General features: G+C 36.1%; 2 protein-coding genes across 2 annotated transcripts; one reads left to right on the plus strand and one right to left on the minus strand.

The window, feature by feature from the left end:
- Window positions 1-1,834: 1,834 nt before the first annotated feature.
- On the minus strand, window positions 1,835-18,018 carry LOC149416628 (nucleosomal histone kinase 1-like). The gene is given in 9 exon segments (XM_089641289.1): window positions 1,835-2,220; window positions 3,883-4,062; window positions 7,537-7,752; window positions 10,880-10,901; window positions 12,842-12,921; window positions 14,455-14,484; window positions 14,487-14,523; window positions 14,653-14,873; window positions 17,961-18,018. Coding segments are annotated over 9 exon segments (1,230 nt in total).
- A 128-nt stretch (window positions 18,019-18,146) lies between these two features.
- Window positions 18,147-18,815, plus strand: LOC149416629 (uncharacterized). The gene has a single exon (XM_089641290.1). It carries the CDS (start codon window positions 18,147-18,149, stop codon window positions 18,813-18,815), a length of 669 nt encoding a protein of 222 aa, XP_089497416.1.
- Window positions 18,816-19,880: the final 1,065 nt, after the last annotated feature.

The following is a 19,880-nucleotide window of genomic DNA, read 5'->3' on the forward strand; positions in this document are numbered from 1 at the left end:
GCCTTCTGAATGTTTTTGACACCCCCCGGGCTATCAGTTTGCAGAAGAACGCCTCCACCCTTGATCTTACGTGTCCTAACCACTTTAAAACCGTCGGTTTTGGGATCCAGAACCGATGTAAGTACATTCTGGGTCTCCTCAGATGTTTTGCCTTCAGGGGCAGTGGGGTAGAATAGAATAGTGGGCCTCAGAGAAGGCAGCTCACGCTCCTGTCCCTCGAATAAGATGGAACTACTGGGAGGCGCTCCGGAAGCTGCACCCGCATATGTTTTTTTACCTACCACTTTTTCAATAACTGGTGGCACATGGGACGGACGTTTAATGAGTAAATCTAATTTTTCCGATAATCCCTTCTGTGATTTAATAACCTCGGCAAAGGCGCCAGCTCTCGCGTTGGCGGCGGCACAGGTATTTGCCAGGTTCGCGAGCTCATTACGAATTAGATCTATACTTACCTCTATAACTGAGCGGTCCTCCTTTTTCATTTTATTTTTCATCTCATTCACCTTTGCAGAGATCGTCGAAAGAGGGCTCCAAAATGGGGCGAGATAATCCTCCTCGACTGGCATATCGTAGTTGTCACCTGAAATTAACTGTTCCTCAATTCTGCCACGATTCTTTTTTGCTGGGTTAGGCGACGGGTTTTTGGCCACGTCACCAGTACCAGTGGAAATATTTCCAGAAGGAGCGTTCGCTACATCCTTCGGGGCGGCCAAAATTGATGCTGCTCCCTCTTCACGGAGTAAGCTGCCATGGATACTGGTAAACGGTGAAGTGGGCCGTCTAGGACTACCAGGCTCCTTGTGGGCTTGAATACTCTCCATGAGCACATAGGATCTGGGAGAAGGTCGTCTCCTTTGTGAGGATATCTCCTTCCCTCTTGCCTGCGCTATTTTAATAACTTCCTCCTTTGAAAGCTCATGGAGGGCAACTTCCTCCTCGTCGGAGGAGTCCACGGAGGACATATTACATATAATAAAAATAAATTAAAAAGAAATCAACCTAAAAATTAACAAAAATAAAAAATCCAGACAAAATGCTGGAACTTACCGCTGTGGGTAGAATGCAAATACAGATGTTATTTACAAAATCTGCAAAACTCACCAGAATTTCACAAAATCCGAATTTAATTATGTAATTGAAGATTAACACAGTACTGACAATAGTTTCTGCCGTGTTTATACAATTCAGATTAACTCAAAACACATTTAAACGTCACTACAATTTTCGGTAATCCGACCCGAAAATTAACTAAAAAAAAACTATTTTTAACACTTATTATGTACTATTTTATTGCTGAAGAATAGAAATACAGTAAATAACCGCCAGAAATGCGATTAAATGTGATTATAATTAAGATTAACACCGTTTCGTTTCAAAAGTAAACAAACCGGTGGACGAAGGTAGGTACATCAACTGCCCGGTTCGGCCGGGCGAACTGAACTGAACTGATTTTATACAGTGAACAATCTAGTGAAGTTTTTGAACAATCTAGTGAAACTTTGGAAGATATTTTTCCATTGATAATAGTCGGACTGTTTTTCCAACTTCTAGCCGCAGCCTTCACAGGCGTTCCCTTCTTCTTTATCGTCGTGTGAATTGTCACTTCTTCGTCTGAACCATATTCCACCTCCAGCCTCTTGGTGTGTTTCCTTTTGATCGCCGATCGGGGGGGAGGGGTGTCCGTGAAGGAATTATCAATCACGTCGACGCTCGATTGACTCGTGTCCAAGTATTTTTTTCAGCTCCGTTTCGTTTCGGTCGTTGAATGATGTCGCTACTGAATGAATTATCGGGTTCTTTTTTAACCTTACGTGGTGTTAACTTAGGTCTTTCAAGAGAGGTCTGCGTCGCAATTGTAGTTGTTAATTTCTTGTCTGATGTTGATTTTGACTTCAGGTTCTACTTTAAGTTTCTTTGGGACACCATCTTTGGAAGGTGAAGTGGACGCTCTCTTTCCCTTGATGGACCTTCTCTTAGTCACTTTTTTCTTAGGTGCAAGTATGTTCTCAGAGTCAGAATCATTATCATCCTCTATGTCGGCTGCGTGACTTTTTCTCTTTGGTGACTTTGGCTTGGTGGGAGTGAAGTCCAGAACGCAAGTGTTGGAATAGCCCAATGTTTTCAAACCTCCCTCGAACAACTGCCGGAATTTGTTGTAATCTGGAACCTCATCGTATTCCATTTTGCTGACGTATTGTAAAAAGGCAACTAACGCATCTATAAATATTAAATAACCTGATTACTATTGTGTTACCAAGATGCCAGAACCGGGGCAATTCCTTGTCTGTTTATCACACTCGTGTGAGAGATTCTGGCCATTAATTAAGTCTTGAATATTTCAAGATCACTTTGGGCCAGTTTTTTCACAGAATTTGAACAGTTCATCAAATTTCGAAGCTAATTTTCAGGTTCTGTAAAGGTTCTAATCAAATTCCGTTATTATATCATTATTAGCCAATTATTTCACATAACTGAAATAATAACACAACTTGAATAGGACTTTCACAGAACTTGAATTTCAACCTTGAAATATGATAAATTGTTCAAATTCTGTGAAACAACCTTTCCGCAAAATTATAAGATAGATTTAATATGTTTACATTACGTAATTCACAGTCATTGCAATACTGCATTATGCAATATTGAAATAATTGTTCCCAATTCCCATTGTTTAAGAAGCTATAGCATTATTATTTCACCTAAATACATTTAAAAATAATATCTAATGTGTTGACTATATAATAAGATAGAATGTGCAGCACACTGCGTGCTGAAGTAGACATTTTCGTCAATAACGTCGGATTCAGAAAAAATTTCCTGCTATTGCTAAAAATTATGTAACAATGTAATTATATTATGTATTATATGTTATTCTCTTTGTGCCAATTTGTATTATTTTTCATTTGAGTAAATTCTAATATTTTATGTAGGTATGTAGGTATTATATATTATTTGATTGAGCAGTTTATTTTTAATTTTGTGTATCTATTTGTATATTAACATGTTAATTATTAGGAAACTAAATTCATACGATGTTTGGGACAAAATTTGGTTTCCTAATTTTGCTAAGTTTGCTTGTGTTGTGATGGAGGACTTAGCCAGCCGAGGAATTGAACACGCTACGCCTGGGTGAGACCCAAGCGCGATGTCAACTCGGCCACCGACCGGTCATAAAATAAATTAAGTTATCGGAAAACCGCCCTATGAAACCTCTTATGTTTGCGGAATTGAAATAAATACCAATTCTGTAAATTAGTAATACATAAATGCTGCATTTGAACCAAAAACTGTGCTGTTACTTTATTAATTCTCCATTCCTTCAATTAGGTTAGGTTTAATAAATTAATAAAACATAATACATAACAGAAACAGTTATGTAGGAACATAATATTATATTCACAATGAATTGGAATAGGTTTTGTTGGGGACGGACACAAGGTATCATCGCACAGCGGAAGAAAGTGGAAAATCAGGAATGCCGACTTACCGTAATTCTTCTCTCGCTTTTCTTAATTGCGCTGGTTCATTACAGTTCATTTTTCACCACCACAAACTCGCGAGCTCATAATGGCTTTTCAGTTTCGACACGGTCGAACAAGGGGCTCCGTAATCAAACACAATTTAGGTGTTGACAGGATGAGTTATGATTTCAACTGAATAATTAGTGGTAGGTTAAGCCAGTATTCCCGTCCAATATCATAACACATTTGAATCTACTTAAAATTGTTCTAAAATAGATTTTTCTTGGCGTTGCCATAGTAATGAATTTTTTAAATTTAATTTTATTAAATTTCTACACCTTCTTGAGGGACTGTAATTATTTTATTCCGGGCATACTGCGCGGTTGAAATATTAGAAAGTAAATGAAATGCTACTCACGCGGGGGTGCTTGCGTGGGGAATGTTTTCTTCATGAAGGTGGGGATGTCCTTCATGTACTTCTCTTTCTCCTTCTGCACGTGGGGAGGGGAGCCCAGCTGGCCCTCCCAGGGCAGTTCCCCGGCAAGCCACTGCACCAGGTTGTAGCCCAGGATCTCCAGGTCGCCGCGCCTCGTGGCCACTGGACACAAACACATTGAGCAATATTCACCCTACAGACAGAAGTGTGGTACCACTGCTACACTACATTTGTTCATACAACGAACCTTGCTTAATACATCAACCACGACAAGTCTTATTATTTAATTCAGCTGACTACGTCAAGATTAACGAGTTTTTGGAGCAATTTGACTGGTCGAATATTTTTAGTTCAAGGGGTATGGAAGAAGCAACTGATAAATTCTACGAAATTATTAATGTAGCTATTGATCACTACGTACCATCAAAAACCATTTATCTGTTTCCCAAATATCCCCCGTGGTACACTCCCTACCTAATCAAAATTAATTTTGATTCAATTGATATAACCGCACTATTAGTGTTAAAACATCTCAAAAATGTGGACACAAAAGAGAGTGCTGGTTGTGATAAGTTACATCCAATTTTTATTGTTAATTGTGCTGAAACACGAGTTACTCCTGTAACACTACTATTCCAAAAATCTTTTAAAGAAGGTGTATTTCCTACCGTTTGGAAACAAGTTTTTGTTTCACCTGTTTTTAAAAAAGGGGACAAACACAACATTGAAAATTATAGACCTATCTCTAAACTATGTATCTTAAGTAAAATCTTGGAAAAAATCGTGTGTTACCAACTTTTTGACTCATGCAAAAATACTATTACTAGCCCCCATCAACATGGTTTTTTTCAAGGCAGATCTGTTGATTCGAACCTACGACAGTTTACTGATTTTGTTCTTAACTCTATGGATAGTGGGAAACAGGTAGATTCCATCTACACAGATTTTTCTAAGGCTTTTGACAAAGTAAATCACGACATACTGTTAAATAAGCTCTCGAAGATTGGTATATGTGGAAATCTTATGGGATGGTTCTCTTCATATGTTAAAAATAGAAGTCAAGCTGTTGCTTTAAAAGGTTACATGTCAAAAATTATAATTATTCCCTCAGGGGTACCGCAAGGCTCCCATCTAGGGCCTCTCTTGTTTATTTTATACATAAACGACATGAACCGTGTTATTAGTAATTCTTGTTTTCTATTTTAAGCTGATGACATGAAATTATATAAATGTATTAGCTTCATAGATGATTGCGACCAATTACAAGAAGACCTTGGTAAAATTGAGGAATATTGCAAAAACAATCAACTATATCTAAACATAGATAAATGTAATGTTATTACTTTTACACGAAAAAACATTCAATTTATTATACTTACAAACTAAACCATGTACCCCTACAACGAGTAGAAACAATAAGAGATCTTGGAGTAATACTAGATTCTAAAATGTTATTTAGGAATCATATTGAAAATATTCTAAAAAAAGCTTATAAGCAATTGGGTTTCATTATTCGCATTACAAAGCCTTTTAGGGTAGCACACACCCTAATTCTGTTATATATGTCATATGTACGGTCACAACTAGAATTCGCCTCAGTAATTTGGAATCCTCAATATCAAACATATATTGATCGCATTGAAAATATTCAGAACAAATTTATGAAACACCTATCGTATCGTTTTAGTGTCCATCGATTTGTCCCTGTCACTTTATATAAACGTAGAAAAATCTCTGATGCATTATTCTTACACAAAATCGTGAACTGCCTTGTTGATTCATCATATCTGTTAGAAAGGATTGCATTTTGTTGCCCCAAGCAAAACACCAGATCGAATGATTTATTTATAATACCACATTGTAAATCCAAATACGCGCAAAACTCTGTAATAGTACGTATCTGTGAAACTCACAATGCCTTACGAGCAGAGATGTGCAAAATGGGTACCCAAAACCATTTGAAATGCAAAATGGAAATGGGTCAAAACTTTTCCATTTGAAAATGCAAAATGCAAAATGGTGTTTAGAAAAGCATTTCAAATGCAAAATGCAAAATACCTATTTTCAAATTGCATTGAAAATGCAAAATGGTTTCTCAGGTCAAACAATTAAAATAATTATAGAATTTTTAAACAGTTTTGTCATTTAATAATGGACATCAATGTAGAACAAACATATTACATTATAGTATAAACTATTTAAGAAATATATTTGTACAGCGCCCTTGAGGTGATTTCTCACGAAAACGGCGCTATATAAATTAGCCAAATATTCTTTTTTTAACTTCCGATTTAGTTGTCCGGGTTAAGTCTTCCCCAAAGGAAAAACTTAACCCTTCCACTCACTTTTACAAATGATCAGCTAGTCAATCAACACTATGTAAGTGCATTATATAAGTAAAATAAATACAAAACAATACAAGAACAACAACACGTCAAATCACCAGATATCAAATGGGAAAAAAAAAATTCACCGTCTCCAGATATTTTCATATCAGAGGGTTCGGCTCGGTAGAACTTCTAACAGGGCCTATAAATCCTACTGATCCCTCAACATAAATATTTAAAAAATCTTTTGTTATCCTACATGTATTCAAAATGACCGACTTTTGCATCATCATCATCATCATTATTATTATTATTATTATAACATGATGGTAAATCAAAAAATGCCACGACTACGGATTATGAACCACAAAAAATTTGCGCGGGACAAATGTTGCCAACGTAAAAACATAGAAACTGCTATCTAACATTTAATATTACAGCGTCATGGCCCCATGTTCAGTATTTGAATCAGTATTTTTTGTAATGGTATCACTCAATTGCCAGGGCTCCTACCAGGGAGCAACTTGACAAATGTAAATTATCTCTCATAGCGAGGTTGAGGATCGACTGATATTTGGGGCTAAAAAACGATGAGCGGAGATAGTAGGAAGAATGTTGCAAAAAAGCATTTAAAATGGAAAATGCATTGAGAAAAGCATTTAAAATACAAAATGCAAAATGGTTTTTAGAAAAGCATTTAAAATGCAAAATGGAAAATACCCATTTTGCATTTTGAATTTCCATTTCAAATGGATTTATTTGAAATAAAGTACATCTCTGCTTACGAGATGTAGACATTTTCAACCATAACTTGATATCATATAAAATTCAGCTTAATAAATTAAAATAATTTTTTTTTATTCGATTTTTTTGTTGTGAAAATTACATTATTATCACTCGTAGTGAATAGTATACCTACATAATAAATATCATATAAAATTCGAAAAGTTATATTTATTCTATTTGTTTTTAATTTTATGCATTTCTTTATTATGTTTATTTTTTTGCCATTTAATATGTTGTGTAGGTAAAAAATACTAAATCAACATTTAACTCAATGGAACTTAATTGGTCTAGAACATATGAATGTTTATTGTTATAATTTTTTACTGTACGACTGTTTGCTTCCTAAATAAAAATAAATAAATAAAATAAAATACCCAAAGGCAAACTACTACATGAAAGGCAAAAAGCTTACCGCTTTGCCAAGGAGATTCACACAATATGAAGTGAATGAGGGGGGGAATGGTGAATGAAGTATTTACACAATATAGTATTTGGCAATACATAACATTATTAAAATTCATACCTCCATTATGTGCGTCAATGCTGGTGTACTCTATGGTTCCATTGTGCGCTCTCTTGGGATCGAATTTGTAATCTTTTATGGTATAATGCGAAGCAAGTCCAAAGTCAACTAAGTAGGCCTGGTTCTCTGTGCCCTTCTTGGTTCCAAACAGTATGTTGCCTCCCTTTATATCAGCGTGTACGTAAGTTCTGCCGTGAATGTACTCCAGAACATCTAACTGGAAAATAAATACATACAATACGTGAGATTTGAAAATACAAATCAAAAATAGTTAACTGTGAATATACTACACAAGAATCTCAACTGTCTGGAGAGCCAATACTATATTGTGGTAGTAGAGGAAGTACCAGGTTACACAGACCTGGACACCAAATATAGATAACTGTGAATATACTACACAAGAATCTCAACTGTCTGGAGAGCCAATACTATATTGTGGTAGTAGAGGAAGTACCAGGTTACACAGACCTGGACACCAAATATAGATAACTGTGAATATACTACACAAGAATCTCAACTGTCTGGAGAGCCAATGTGACTATATTGTGGTAGTAGAGGAAGTACCAGGTTACACAGACCTGGACACCAAATATAGATAACTGTGAATATACTACACAAGAATCTCAACTGTCTGGAGAGCCAATGTGACTATATTGTGGTAGTAGAGGAAGTACCAGGTTACACAGACCTGGACACCAAATATAGATAACTGTGAATATACTACACAAGAATCTCAACTGTCTGGAGAGCCAATGTGACTATATTGTGGTAGTAGAGGAAGTACCAGGTTACACAGACCTGGACACCAAATATAGATAACTGTGAATATACTACACAAGAATCTCAACTGTGTGGAGAGCCAATGTGACTATATTGTGGTAGTAGAGGAAGTACCAGGTTACACAGACCTGGACACCAAATATAGATAACTGTGAATATACTACACAAGAATCTCAACTGTGTGGAGAGCCAATGTGACTATATTGTGGTAGTAGAGGAAGTACCAGGTTACACAGACCTGGACACCAAATATAGATAACTGTGAATATACTACACAAGAATCTCAACTGTCTGGAGAGCCAATGTGACTATATTGTGGTAGTAGAGGAAGTACCAGGTTACACAGACCTGGACACCAAATATAGTTAACTGTGAATATACTACACAAGAATCTCAACTGTCTGGAGAGCCAATGTGACTATATTGTGGTAGTAGAGGACTGGACACCAAATATAGATAACTGTGAATATACTACACATGAATCTCAACTGTGTGGAGAGCCAATGTGACTATATTGTGGTAGTAGAGGAAGTACCAGGTTACACAGACCTGGACACCAAATATAGATAAAGCCATGTTACAAAACTGTCTTTCACCGGGGCGATACTGAGGGTAGTAGATTGAATATAATATACCGCTGGTTCAGCGTAGGTACAGTTAAGCTGGTATTGAGCCTGTTTTAAGGTAATTTTAACTACATGTACACCGTGGTAATAACTCAACTTTTTCACTATTCCAATCTTACGTGCCTAGTGATGTATTAATTCCCGGGAATTTTTTTCTGGGGAATATTCCCCTGGACGGGGAATTTTGGGAATTTCGATTTTAACAACATAATACCTCAAAAAAAATAATATTTATTAAATAAAAAATAAAATATACACACATATGGTACATATAGAGCAGGATAGATCCATAAAAACTATTCCTATAAAGAGAAAAATAACAAAAAAACACCGATCAAAATTATTTGAAAGTGAGGAGTATCTCTATATAATTGTATACTGTACAGTATTAGTAGCCTATATACACTTCATGCTAGTAAACGGTACATATAAAAAATCAATCGTAAAACTGTAAAAATGACACAACTTCACATATCGTTACTGTTCATCTGATGATACCGATTGGACACTGACACTATCAACTTCGCTTCCACTTTCACCTTCATATTCTTCTTCTTCATCCGACCCGGACGAAGTTGTTGCCCACTCAGGATTATCTACGTTTTCTTCTTCCTCAGCACAGTCAATTGGATGTTTGCGTTTGCGAGTACCAGATAGGTTTGAAACGTTATGATGCGAAGCAATCTGCTCATCCGTGGAAGAAAGGGTTTTCTTGGGAGCAACTTTAGAGCCTCTTTCAGAGGAAAGAAGTTTCCAATTGTGTGCCACAGATGTTATTTTCCCTGCTCTTTGAGTTGTTAGACGATTCCTCCGTGTTGTATGAATGCGACTAAACGTGCTAAAAGATCTCTCAGTGGCTGCTGAAGTAATGGGAGCAGTCAATATTCTTATGGCAACCTGTGACAAATCAGAACATCCGCACATCCCCTTCCACCAAGTCACTGGCGTGATTTTATTGACACACTTCCATAGGAATGCCTTGCTCCATGATTCTTCCTTAGCCCTATAATTGGCTAAATCAACAAGAACATTTGCACTATCAACAGTCTCCATATGACTTGCTACTTGGTCAATGAATTCAAGTGCTTCAAGTTGCTGTACGTGGCTTAGCAGATGTCCTTGGGAACCTGGATCTAGTAGGGCAGCAGCCAGATTTATTGGAGCAATAGCAAATTCTTTGCGCTGCGCCGCCTTTTCCAGTATTTGCTTCTCTTCGGGGGGGGGCATAAGTGGTAGGGAAGTCCCTAGATCAGGGGATGTCGTCTTAAATAATAATAATAAAGTAAAGGGTAATACAAGGGAGAGTAGTACAATTTCGCATTTATTATATATGGATGACATAAAATTATTTTCGAATTCTGAACAAAATTTAGAGAAAATGATCGAGGTAGTTAAAAACTTTTCAGATGATATCAAAATGACTTTTGGTTTAGATAAATGTAGAACGATCCATATAGAGAAAGGCAAAATTGTAGATGGAGACGAGAGTATATTTAGAAATTTCCAAATTACTAGTATGAAAAGGGATGAGGTTTATAAGTATTTAGGATACCCACAATCAAATAGATTAGACCATAGTAGTATTAAAAATGATATTAGGATTAAATTTAAAACTAGGATCAGGAAAATTTTAAAATGCAATCTATCTGCTAAAAATTTAGTAAAAGCAATAAATACTTGGGCAATACCTCTATTAACGTACTCATTTGGCATAATTAAATGGTCTAATACAGATTTAGATAACTTAGAAAGATTAATTAGAACTACGCTAACAAAGTTTAATTGCCATCATCCAAATTCAGCTATAGAACGAGTTAATTTACCTAGAAATTTAGGAGGTAGAGGTATAGTCAAAATAACTTCTTTGAAACATAATCAGGTAGAAATGCTAAGAACTTTTTTCCATAGGAAAGCTCATAGCTCAGAAATGCACAAAATAATTTGCAAGGCAGATAGAAATATTACACCTTTAAATTTATACGATGAGAATGCCAACATTTTTATAAATCCCAACCAGGAATTATTAGATTCCTGGTCAAATAAAATTTTACACGCAAAACACTTCAATTATCTCAACCAAACATATGTTGACAAATTTTCGTCAAACAAATGGTTGAGTATTGGAGAGTTGACCGCAGAAATAGAAGGATTTATGCTTGCCATTCAGGATAGAGTCATTAATACTAAATATTATAGAAAGCATATAATCAAAGATACAAATCAAATTGATGATTTGTGTAGAAAATGTTTGGCTTTTCCGGAAACTATAGAACATATTATATCGGGATGTTCTATATTAGCACCGTCCGAGTATACATTTAGGCACAATCAAGTTTTAAAAATAATTCAACAAAAATTGGTGATTAAGCATAACTTGATTGACTGCCGTAATGTAGTACCATATTATGAATACGAACCAAATTCATTTTTAGAAAACGAATTTTATAAAATATATTATGATAAAACTATACTAACAGACCGTGCGATTAGTCATAATAGACCCGATATAGTTTTACATGACAAAATTAAAAAAATAACTTATATCATTGATGTCGCTATTCCAAATTCCTGTAATATTCAAAAATCTGTTAGTGAAAAAAAAAGAAAATACACAGATTTAGGAAATGAAATAAAAAGAATTTGGCATTCTCAGACTATAAAAATATTACCATTCGTTATTTCGGCTACTGGCATTATACCTAGCTCTCTAATTAAAAATTTAGGCGTATTAGATCTATCAAAAAAATTATATATAAAGATGCAAAAGTCGGTCATTTTGAATACATGTAGGATAACAAAAGATTTTTTAAATATTTATGTTGAGGGATCAGTAGGATTTATAGGCTCTGTTAGAAGTTCTACCGAGCCGAACCCTCTGATATGAAAATATCTGGAGTGAATTATTTTCCCATTTGATCTCTGGTGAGTTGACGTGTTGTTCTTGTATTGTTTTGTATTTATTTTGCTTATATGTATAATGCACTTACATAATGTTGATTGACTAGATGATCATTTGTGGAAAAGTGAGTGGAAGGGTTAAGTTTTTCCTTTGGGGAAGATTTAACTCGGACAACTAAATCGGAAGTTAAAAAAAAAAAAAATAATACTTGGATGACTTGTATAGCGCCGTTTTTGTGCAAAAACACCTCAAGGGCGCTGTACAAACTTATAATACATTTCTACAGTGATCTATGTTATTACTTAACTATTTATGGAGAAAATATACAGTACAATACTTACCTGGTAGGTCACTTGAGATTAACACTTAATTAACATTATCTAATTGTTTATTGACGAAATTTAGATACAGGATTTAGGACTTAATTGAAAAATTGAAAAATAGAAAAATTGAATAATTGATAACTGCTAACACTCAATAAAGCATCCAAGAGAGGTGTAGAAACCATTTTATTAAAAACAAAATAAATTTCCTGTTTTCGGGAATTTATTTCAGGTCGGGGAATATTCCTGCTCCCGGGAATATTCCCCGGGGAATACTCAGTCTATTATAATATAATAGACAGAGAAATTACTTATTTGATATTTGTATTTTTATATTTCGTAAAGTTGTTAATTGCGGTATATAAATAGAGTCTACGTTCCTTTTCTCGTCAGAATTAATATATTCAAGCAAAACATTGCACATTGGAAGCTTCGAATTTTCCTAGTTCCCCAACTTGTTTTTGAAAAACATCTAGAAAAACACAGACTTCAAAACTAAGTTTGAGGACATTTTGACTGTGGAAATGGAACGTTTAAGAATCGGATATCATGTGACAAGAAGAACTGACCGGAATAAGCACTGACAGAGAATTTAAGGGGCAGTTCTGTAGGGCTAGCTACAGAAAGAAATTCCCGTTGCTTATCCTGCTCCATTTTCATTTGGTGTAATACCTCACAAGGGCGCCCCAATCTGCAAAGTGTAAAAACAGAGGAACTATACCGCCACCCGGTTGTTGGACAGGCAAGGAAAGGGAATCTTTTAACGAAAAATATAAATGATTATAATAATAATTGGATGACTTGTATAGCGCCGTTTTTGTGCAAAATCACCTCAAGGGCGCTGTACAAACTTATAATACATTTCTACAGTGATCTATGTTATTACTTAACTATTTATGGAGATAATATACAGTACAATACTTACCTGGTAATTAACATTATCTAATTGTTTATTAGCGAAATTTAGATACAGGATTTAGAACTTAATTGGAAAATTGAATATAACTGGACCTTCTCTAAGGAATGGTATATTTAATTTAAGGGTACGACAGCTTAAAAAGGTAAGTTTTTAGTTTAGACCTAAATTCTGTTGGACTTGTTATGGATCTTAGTTCCGGAGGGAGTTTATTCCAAGCCTTCGGCCCAGATACTCCGAAAGCGCGATCACCAGACTTAGTATTTGGCTTGCGCTTAGGTTCTATCAGTCTGCCTACAGCTGATTATCACATGGGACGTTAATAGTTTTAGGAAAATTCAATATTCGGCAGGCATACGAAAAAAAATATTTTGGCAAGTGGTCTACGGGGCAAAAAAGTTTGGGAACCTCTGATCTAAACAATAGAAAGTGGTTAAAATTATGTGTTTATTAAATATATCAATGATGTAGTTCTAACCGCTGTAAACGAGGTGAATGATTTAGGTGTAAACTTTGATCAAAAACTAAATTTTATAAACTATATTGAAATTACATCAAATAAAGCTTTGAAAACGTTGGATTTCGTAATAAGAATTCGCAGCCAATTTAAATATATTCAAACATATAAAAATTTGTATATGTCATTGGTTAGGAGACAAATTGAGTACAACCCAACAGTGTGGGCACCTAGTTACGCTAGTCATTCACTCACGATAGAAGGAATTCAAAATAAGTTCTTAAGTTAATAAATACTTAATTCTTATTTGGGTAATGACTATAAATATGTTGTTGATATATTCAACACATCATTCACCAAATATAAACAAGTCATTACCCAATTTATTTCAGAAAGAAGAACATCAAATTTAATATAATTTAACTATAGAAACTACTTAGCGCTGTTTATCTTAGCAATGTTTTGTAATTTTCCTAATATTATATTTTTCCATCTTGCATACATATCTAATTTCGACTTTATTTCGTTTTTGACATTGTTTTTTTTTTTATTTTGATTTAATTTTTTTTAGATCTTGCTTTGATTTTGTTGTGCTTATTTAGATGTTCTATGTAATAAATAAAAAATATTTTATTTATTACATAGAACCCAGCCGGGCGTGAAATTAGAAATTAATAAAAATTTTACGATTATAAACAATGTGGGATGCAAAATAATGAACGCACCATCTGCACGGCGCACAGTGGGCTGAAAATCGCCTTTCATAGACATAGAGACTTGAATTTTCAAGTGTATTTTTTTTTGGCTAGAAATGGATTCTGCTGATTATTAATATGCTATAAAAATATCTCTTCTATGTAAAAGCCTTTTTAGGCGTATATATATATAAATAAATTAATTAATTAAAATATTCTTACCATCATCCTTCTTGGCGTTCCTCATGTAAAATGCATTTCCACAAATATGGGACCATTTCCATGAGGTTCCTAAAAATACGTCAAATAATTAATCGTAAATGGACAGGAATTGACGAATGCTAAATATGGACAAATGACTAAAGGGTATGATGATAAATTAATAGTAATTTAGAGTGAAAACTCAAAAAACTAACTCACAATTTTAATGACATACGGATAGAGTGACGTTTTCTTGGGGATGGAATCATGTTCACAGGCAGAATATATTTCGCCAAATCCACCCATTCCAATAGAAGGACCTATTCTCCATTTGTTTTTGCTGATATCCTGTAGGATTTCACCGTTGGGAATGGGGTCTGGGAATTTATATCCTTTTGCTCCCTTCTTCTTGGGAGCTGCCGCCTTTTTGGCCACTTTGGCTTTCGACGAAATTACTCGCAGAATTCGTTTAATATACAAATGAAAATGTTTTTAGGCTAATTGTGGTCGAAATAGTTAAAGTTAATGCACTATAAATGGGTAAACAAAGCCTCAGATTTTTCGTTGCTTTCATTAACGCAAGCCGCAAAACTTGTGTAGTGGTACGCCACTACTTCATTTGAACGGAATTCCAGAAGTTTCGATTTTTTTTCCAAACAAGATTCTTGGATGTTCTTTTATTATTTTTCATTTTTGTTTGGCAAATTCTACATAGTAACCAAATTGTTCTAGAATCTTCTTTAACTTATAAAAGCGGCAGCGTGAAGGAACTAATAATTGTAATTAATAATTAACTACTAATTGGTATTCCCAATTCTGAGTTGAGGATGTTGGATCTCGTTTTGTGTAACATTGAATTAAATGTCATACATAGCAATTCTCCCCTCGTATATGAGGACAAATATCACCCCGCATTAGAGTTCCGGTATTCTTGTAAAAAGCCTCCGAAGACTACCAAATTACCTAAAACTACAGACGGCACTTTGCGGGGATGGATTTTTGGTAGGGGTGATTTTGTCAAACTTTATCAGATGATGAGCCAATTGGATTGGCATGAACTTTCTAAATTCGATACCGTTAATGAGACGCTACACCATTTTTATTCATGTATATATAATGTATTTGACGCTTGCTTCCCTAGGAAACCTCCCAACAGAGGTGGGCGTAGATATCCGAAGTGGTTCACTAGAGATACCATCAGGAGCATTGAGAAAAAACATGCTCACCATAAAAAATGGAAAGCTACTGGTGACCAAAATGAGTATGAAATGTTCAGTAATCTCAGAGCAGTTGTTAGAAGAAATGTTCATATAGCATTCCGAACGTATGTCGACTCAATAGAGAGTGATATCAAGCATGATCCCAAGGCATTTTGGGACTACGTAAAATCACTGCGCAAGGATGGTGGTATAACAGACATCATGATGCATGGTGATCGGGAAGTTAGAGGAGCGGATGTAGCCAATGCATTTGCAACCCATTTCCAATCAGTGTACAGTAATGAGCCTCCATTACTAAATCCCATTTCTGCTTCCAAGTTGAATGTGAAGGGAGCCCAAAACATTGATATAAGTCATATAGACGAATCAGATGTTAAATCTTCAATTAATAACATGAAACATACACATTCACTTGGGCCAGACTTTCTTCCAGTATTTTTTTTAAAAGGATGTGTTGAATTTTTAAAAATGCCACTAAGTTTTATATTCAACCTATCTTTAGATACTGGTATATTTCCTGATTCCTGGAAAGTCTCAAAAATTTGTCCCATTTTCAAAAGTGGATCAAAGACATCTGTCGAAAATTTCAGGCCAGTGGCAATACTTTCCGCCCCGGCTAAGTTATTCGAATCGATAATTCATAAACATGTGCTGTTTCAAGTAGAGCCTTTCTTAATATCGGAACAGCATGGGTTTAGAAAAGGTCGATCAACAGATACTAACCTACTGGTACTCACAGATTATGTTTCCAAATCTTTAGATAAGGGCTACCAAGTAGATTGCTCATATAATGATTTCTCGAAGGCATTTGATACCGTAAACCATGACATATTATTAAATAAATTGTCAACTATAGGTTTTTCTTTACGGTTTCTCATATTCTTTGCAAGCTATTTTACTGGAAGAATGCAATTTGTATCTCATGGAATATTCATGTCAAAATTATTCCTTGTACTCTGAGGCGTTCCACAGGGCTCTAATTTAGGACCGCTCCTTTTTCTAATTTTTATTAACGATATTACAGAAAATATTCTGCATTCCAGGTCACTTCTTTTTGCTGATGACCTAAAACTATTCTTGGAAATTAAAACTTTAGAAGACTGCATTCGACTCCAATCGGACATTAATAGAATTGTTGACTGGAGTAAACGGAATCGGATCGAATTCAATATTTCTAAATGTTTCATTCTTTCTTTCACAAGGGCACGTCATACTTGGTTTTACCGGTATACCATGAATGCCCGAAGTTTAAAACGTGTCTCCACTATGAAAGATCTTGGCATCATGTTTGATAGTAGGCTGACATTTCATGCTCATATCGAAATGACGTGTAGTGCTTCACTGAAAATGCTGGGCTTCGTCCTACGCACTGCGATGAATTTTAGAGACACCCGGGTTCTCCAAGTGCTATACATTGCGTTGGTTAGGAGTAGGCTTGAGAGTGGGTCGGTGGTTTGGAGCCCACATCAGGTGAAGTATTCCCTCATGTTGGAGAGAGTGCAGAAGAAATTTCTGAGATTCCTCTACCTGAGGGAGTATGGCTACTACCCGTGGCTCTATCCTACTGACTTTCTCTTGGGCATGCTCGGTATGAACCATCTACGGGTCAGAAGAGATGTGCATATTGTATCACACTTCTTCAAACTGATTCGTGGATGGTTAGTAAATCCGACTATCATGGAGAGTATTAGTCTCTATGTTCCTGATGGTTATCTCCGTCACCGACAGCATAGACTGTTTTATCTCCCGGCCTGCAGGACTAACTTGCCAATGGTCATGCCGGTGGGGAGAGCAGTCTTGCTGTTGAACAGAATTAATTCGGATATCGACATATTTAGCATCGGTGAAGCTGCCTTTAAAAGGCAAGCTCTATTGATGCTGGTATAGTTTATACACCGCTAACTATTATGTAATACCATTTTACAAATATACTTAAAAACGAAATAAAATGTAATTTTGTAATGTTTTTAAAGGAATAAACAAATTGAATTGAATTGAATTGAAAACTCACCAGTATTCCGTCTCCAAACCGCCAGCCAAGTTGACCTAAATATCGCCAGCATTTTATTGTGAATAATAAACGAGATTTTTATTTTTGTACACTAAGATAACCACAGTGGTGACCTACGACGTGAGTTAATTTTTTTTTAAGTGTTATCGTTTACTTCAGTTATTTTAAAAAATGTCTCTCCTGCCCGGCGCTACGACAACATCAACGACAAGTTACGGAGGTTATGTGCTTAATACTATGGAGAAAATGGTGCTACAGCTACAAGAAGAAATAAACAACCTACGACGGGAGTTAACAACTCTGCGCGCCCAGGAACGCCCATCCAGGACTACCAGTCCTCGTTGGCGGCAACATCGTTCGCGCAGTCGTTCCAGGGGTCGTCATATAGAAGGCAAATGCTGGTACCACTGGAAGTTTGATACCAAGGCGCGCTCCTGCATCAAACCCTGCAATTTTGAGGGAAACGCCCCGGGCTCACACTGATGGCGACCAGCACCAGCAGCCCGGTGCAATTAAGTCGCCTTTTTGTAACGGACCGGGTAACTCGCATCCAGTTTCTCGTGGACACCGGCGCGGACCTCTGTGTTTACCCACGACGCCTAGTCCAAGGCCGTCCGGCCAAGCAGTCCTACGAATTGGCGGCCGCAAATGGAAGCACCATCGCAACGTATGGAAGCCTGACGCTCAACCTGGACCTAGGCCTGCGTCGTGATTTTACTTGGAGTTTCGTCATTGCTGACGTCTCCAGGCCCATCATTGGAGCGGATTTTTTAGCACGATTCGAGCTCCTGGTTGATGTCCATAATAGGCGATTGCTGGATCAGGTGACGAACCTGACAACTACAGGAAGGCGTAGTAACAACATGACCGCTTCCATTAAGACTGTCACAGGGACATCCTCCTACCACAAACTGTTGCAACAATATCCGGACCTTACGCGCCCTGACGGCGCCATGAAGGAAGTTCGCCATACTACCCTTCATCACATTAGGACTACTCCAGGTCCTCCAGTCGCAGAACGTCCCCGCCGCCTCGCCCCTGACAAGCTCAAACGGGCCAAGAAGGAGTTTGAGACCGATGTAAATTGGATTTCCAGCATCTCTTTGATGACCCGCTCTCTACTTTGCAGCTCTGGACCCAGGAGATACTAACTCTAACCTGTACGTGTTTATTTGCCACGAACATTTCATGGTTATATTATGACTAGTGGTTACTACAGAGAGCAGTGCTTTTCGAAATCTATTTTCTTTTGCAGCAAAATAATTTATTTTCAGATAATGTTGATATTATTTTAAGTTTTGTGAAACAACTGGCCAATAATTGTATAGTAATAGAACATGAATAGAACCTAGTAATATGGTAGTTTTAGTTAGAGCGTTGGAAGTCAAAAAGCGGAACCTATTTTTTCGCTTCATGTCTCATCTAAAAATAATACATTAATGGTTAAAATGAAGTTATTTTCTTCAATCTACAAGAGTTTTCAATATTTAGCGTGACGTCCCACGCATGCTATATAATTATAATTTTATTCATAAGTAATTTGCTTGCAACTTTAAAAAAACTAAAGTACTTTCTTCACGGAATTGTAACATGAATCCTCATTAAATTTGAACTTGTGATGACCTTGCGATAAAGTACAGACGATTTTCAAAAGCTCAGACGCTATTGCCTGTGGAAAGAGATTAAAATCAGGAACACCTGAAGTGCAGGTTTGCCCCTCAATTACTGTATGCCATGCACATAGCATTACGTTCCAAAAACTCCCTAATTGTAATATTTTTGCATGAGCCATCCAATTTCCTCGAAGATCTCTGATATGCCGTGGCTGTTCCCTTATCTGAATGTCATGATCATTAAATTGGTTTGAAAATTTCGTGGCAAGTAGTTAGTTACCTTTACCTTGAAAAATAATCATAACTTCTTTTTTATTATTTTTCGACACTGTTTACTAACTCCTTACAAGTTTACAATGTCAGAGTAGCCATTTTGAAAAGAATTCCCAATGATTTTGAATTTACACAATATTATTTGTTTAAGTATTATTTTTAACATATTTTAAATGATAATTGAAAAACCGCTGATGTACCGTGTCCTATTACACGGAAATGAACTGTAAATCTAATCCACAAGATTACGACAGTATAAAGCTCATTCAATTGGGTTTGAAAAATCACGGGAAATGTGGAATGATGGAAACAGCCTACCTTGAATTCCCA

Source organism: Hesperophylax consimilis, chromosome 16, assembly GCF_061612785.1.
Source record: "Hesperophylax consimilis isolate HC1 chromosome 16, BYU_Hcon_1.0, whole genome shotgun sequence".
Taxonomy (NCBI): domain Eukaryota; kingdom Metazoa; phylum Arthropoda; class Insecta; order Trichoptera; family Limnephilidae; genus Hesperophylax; species Hesperophylax consimilis.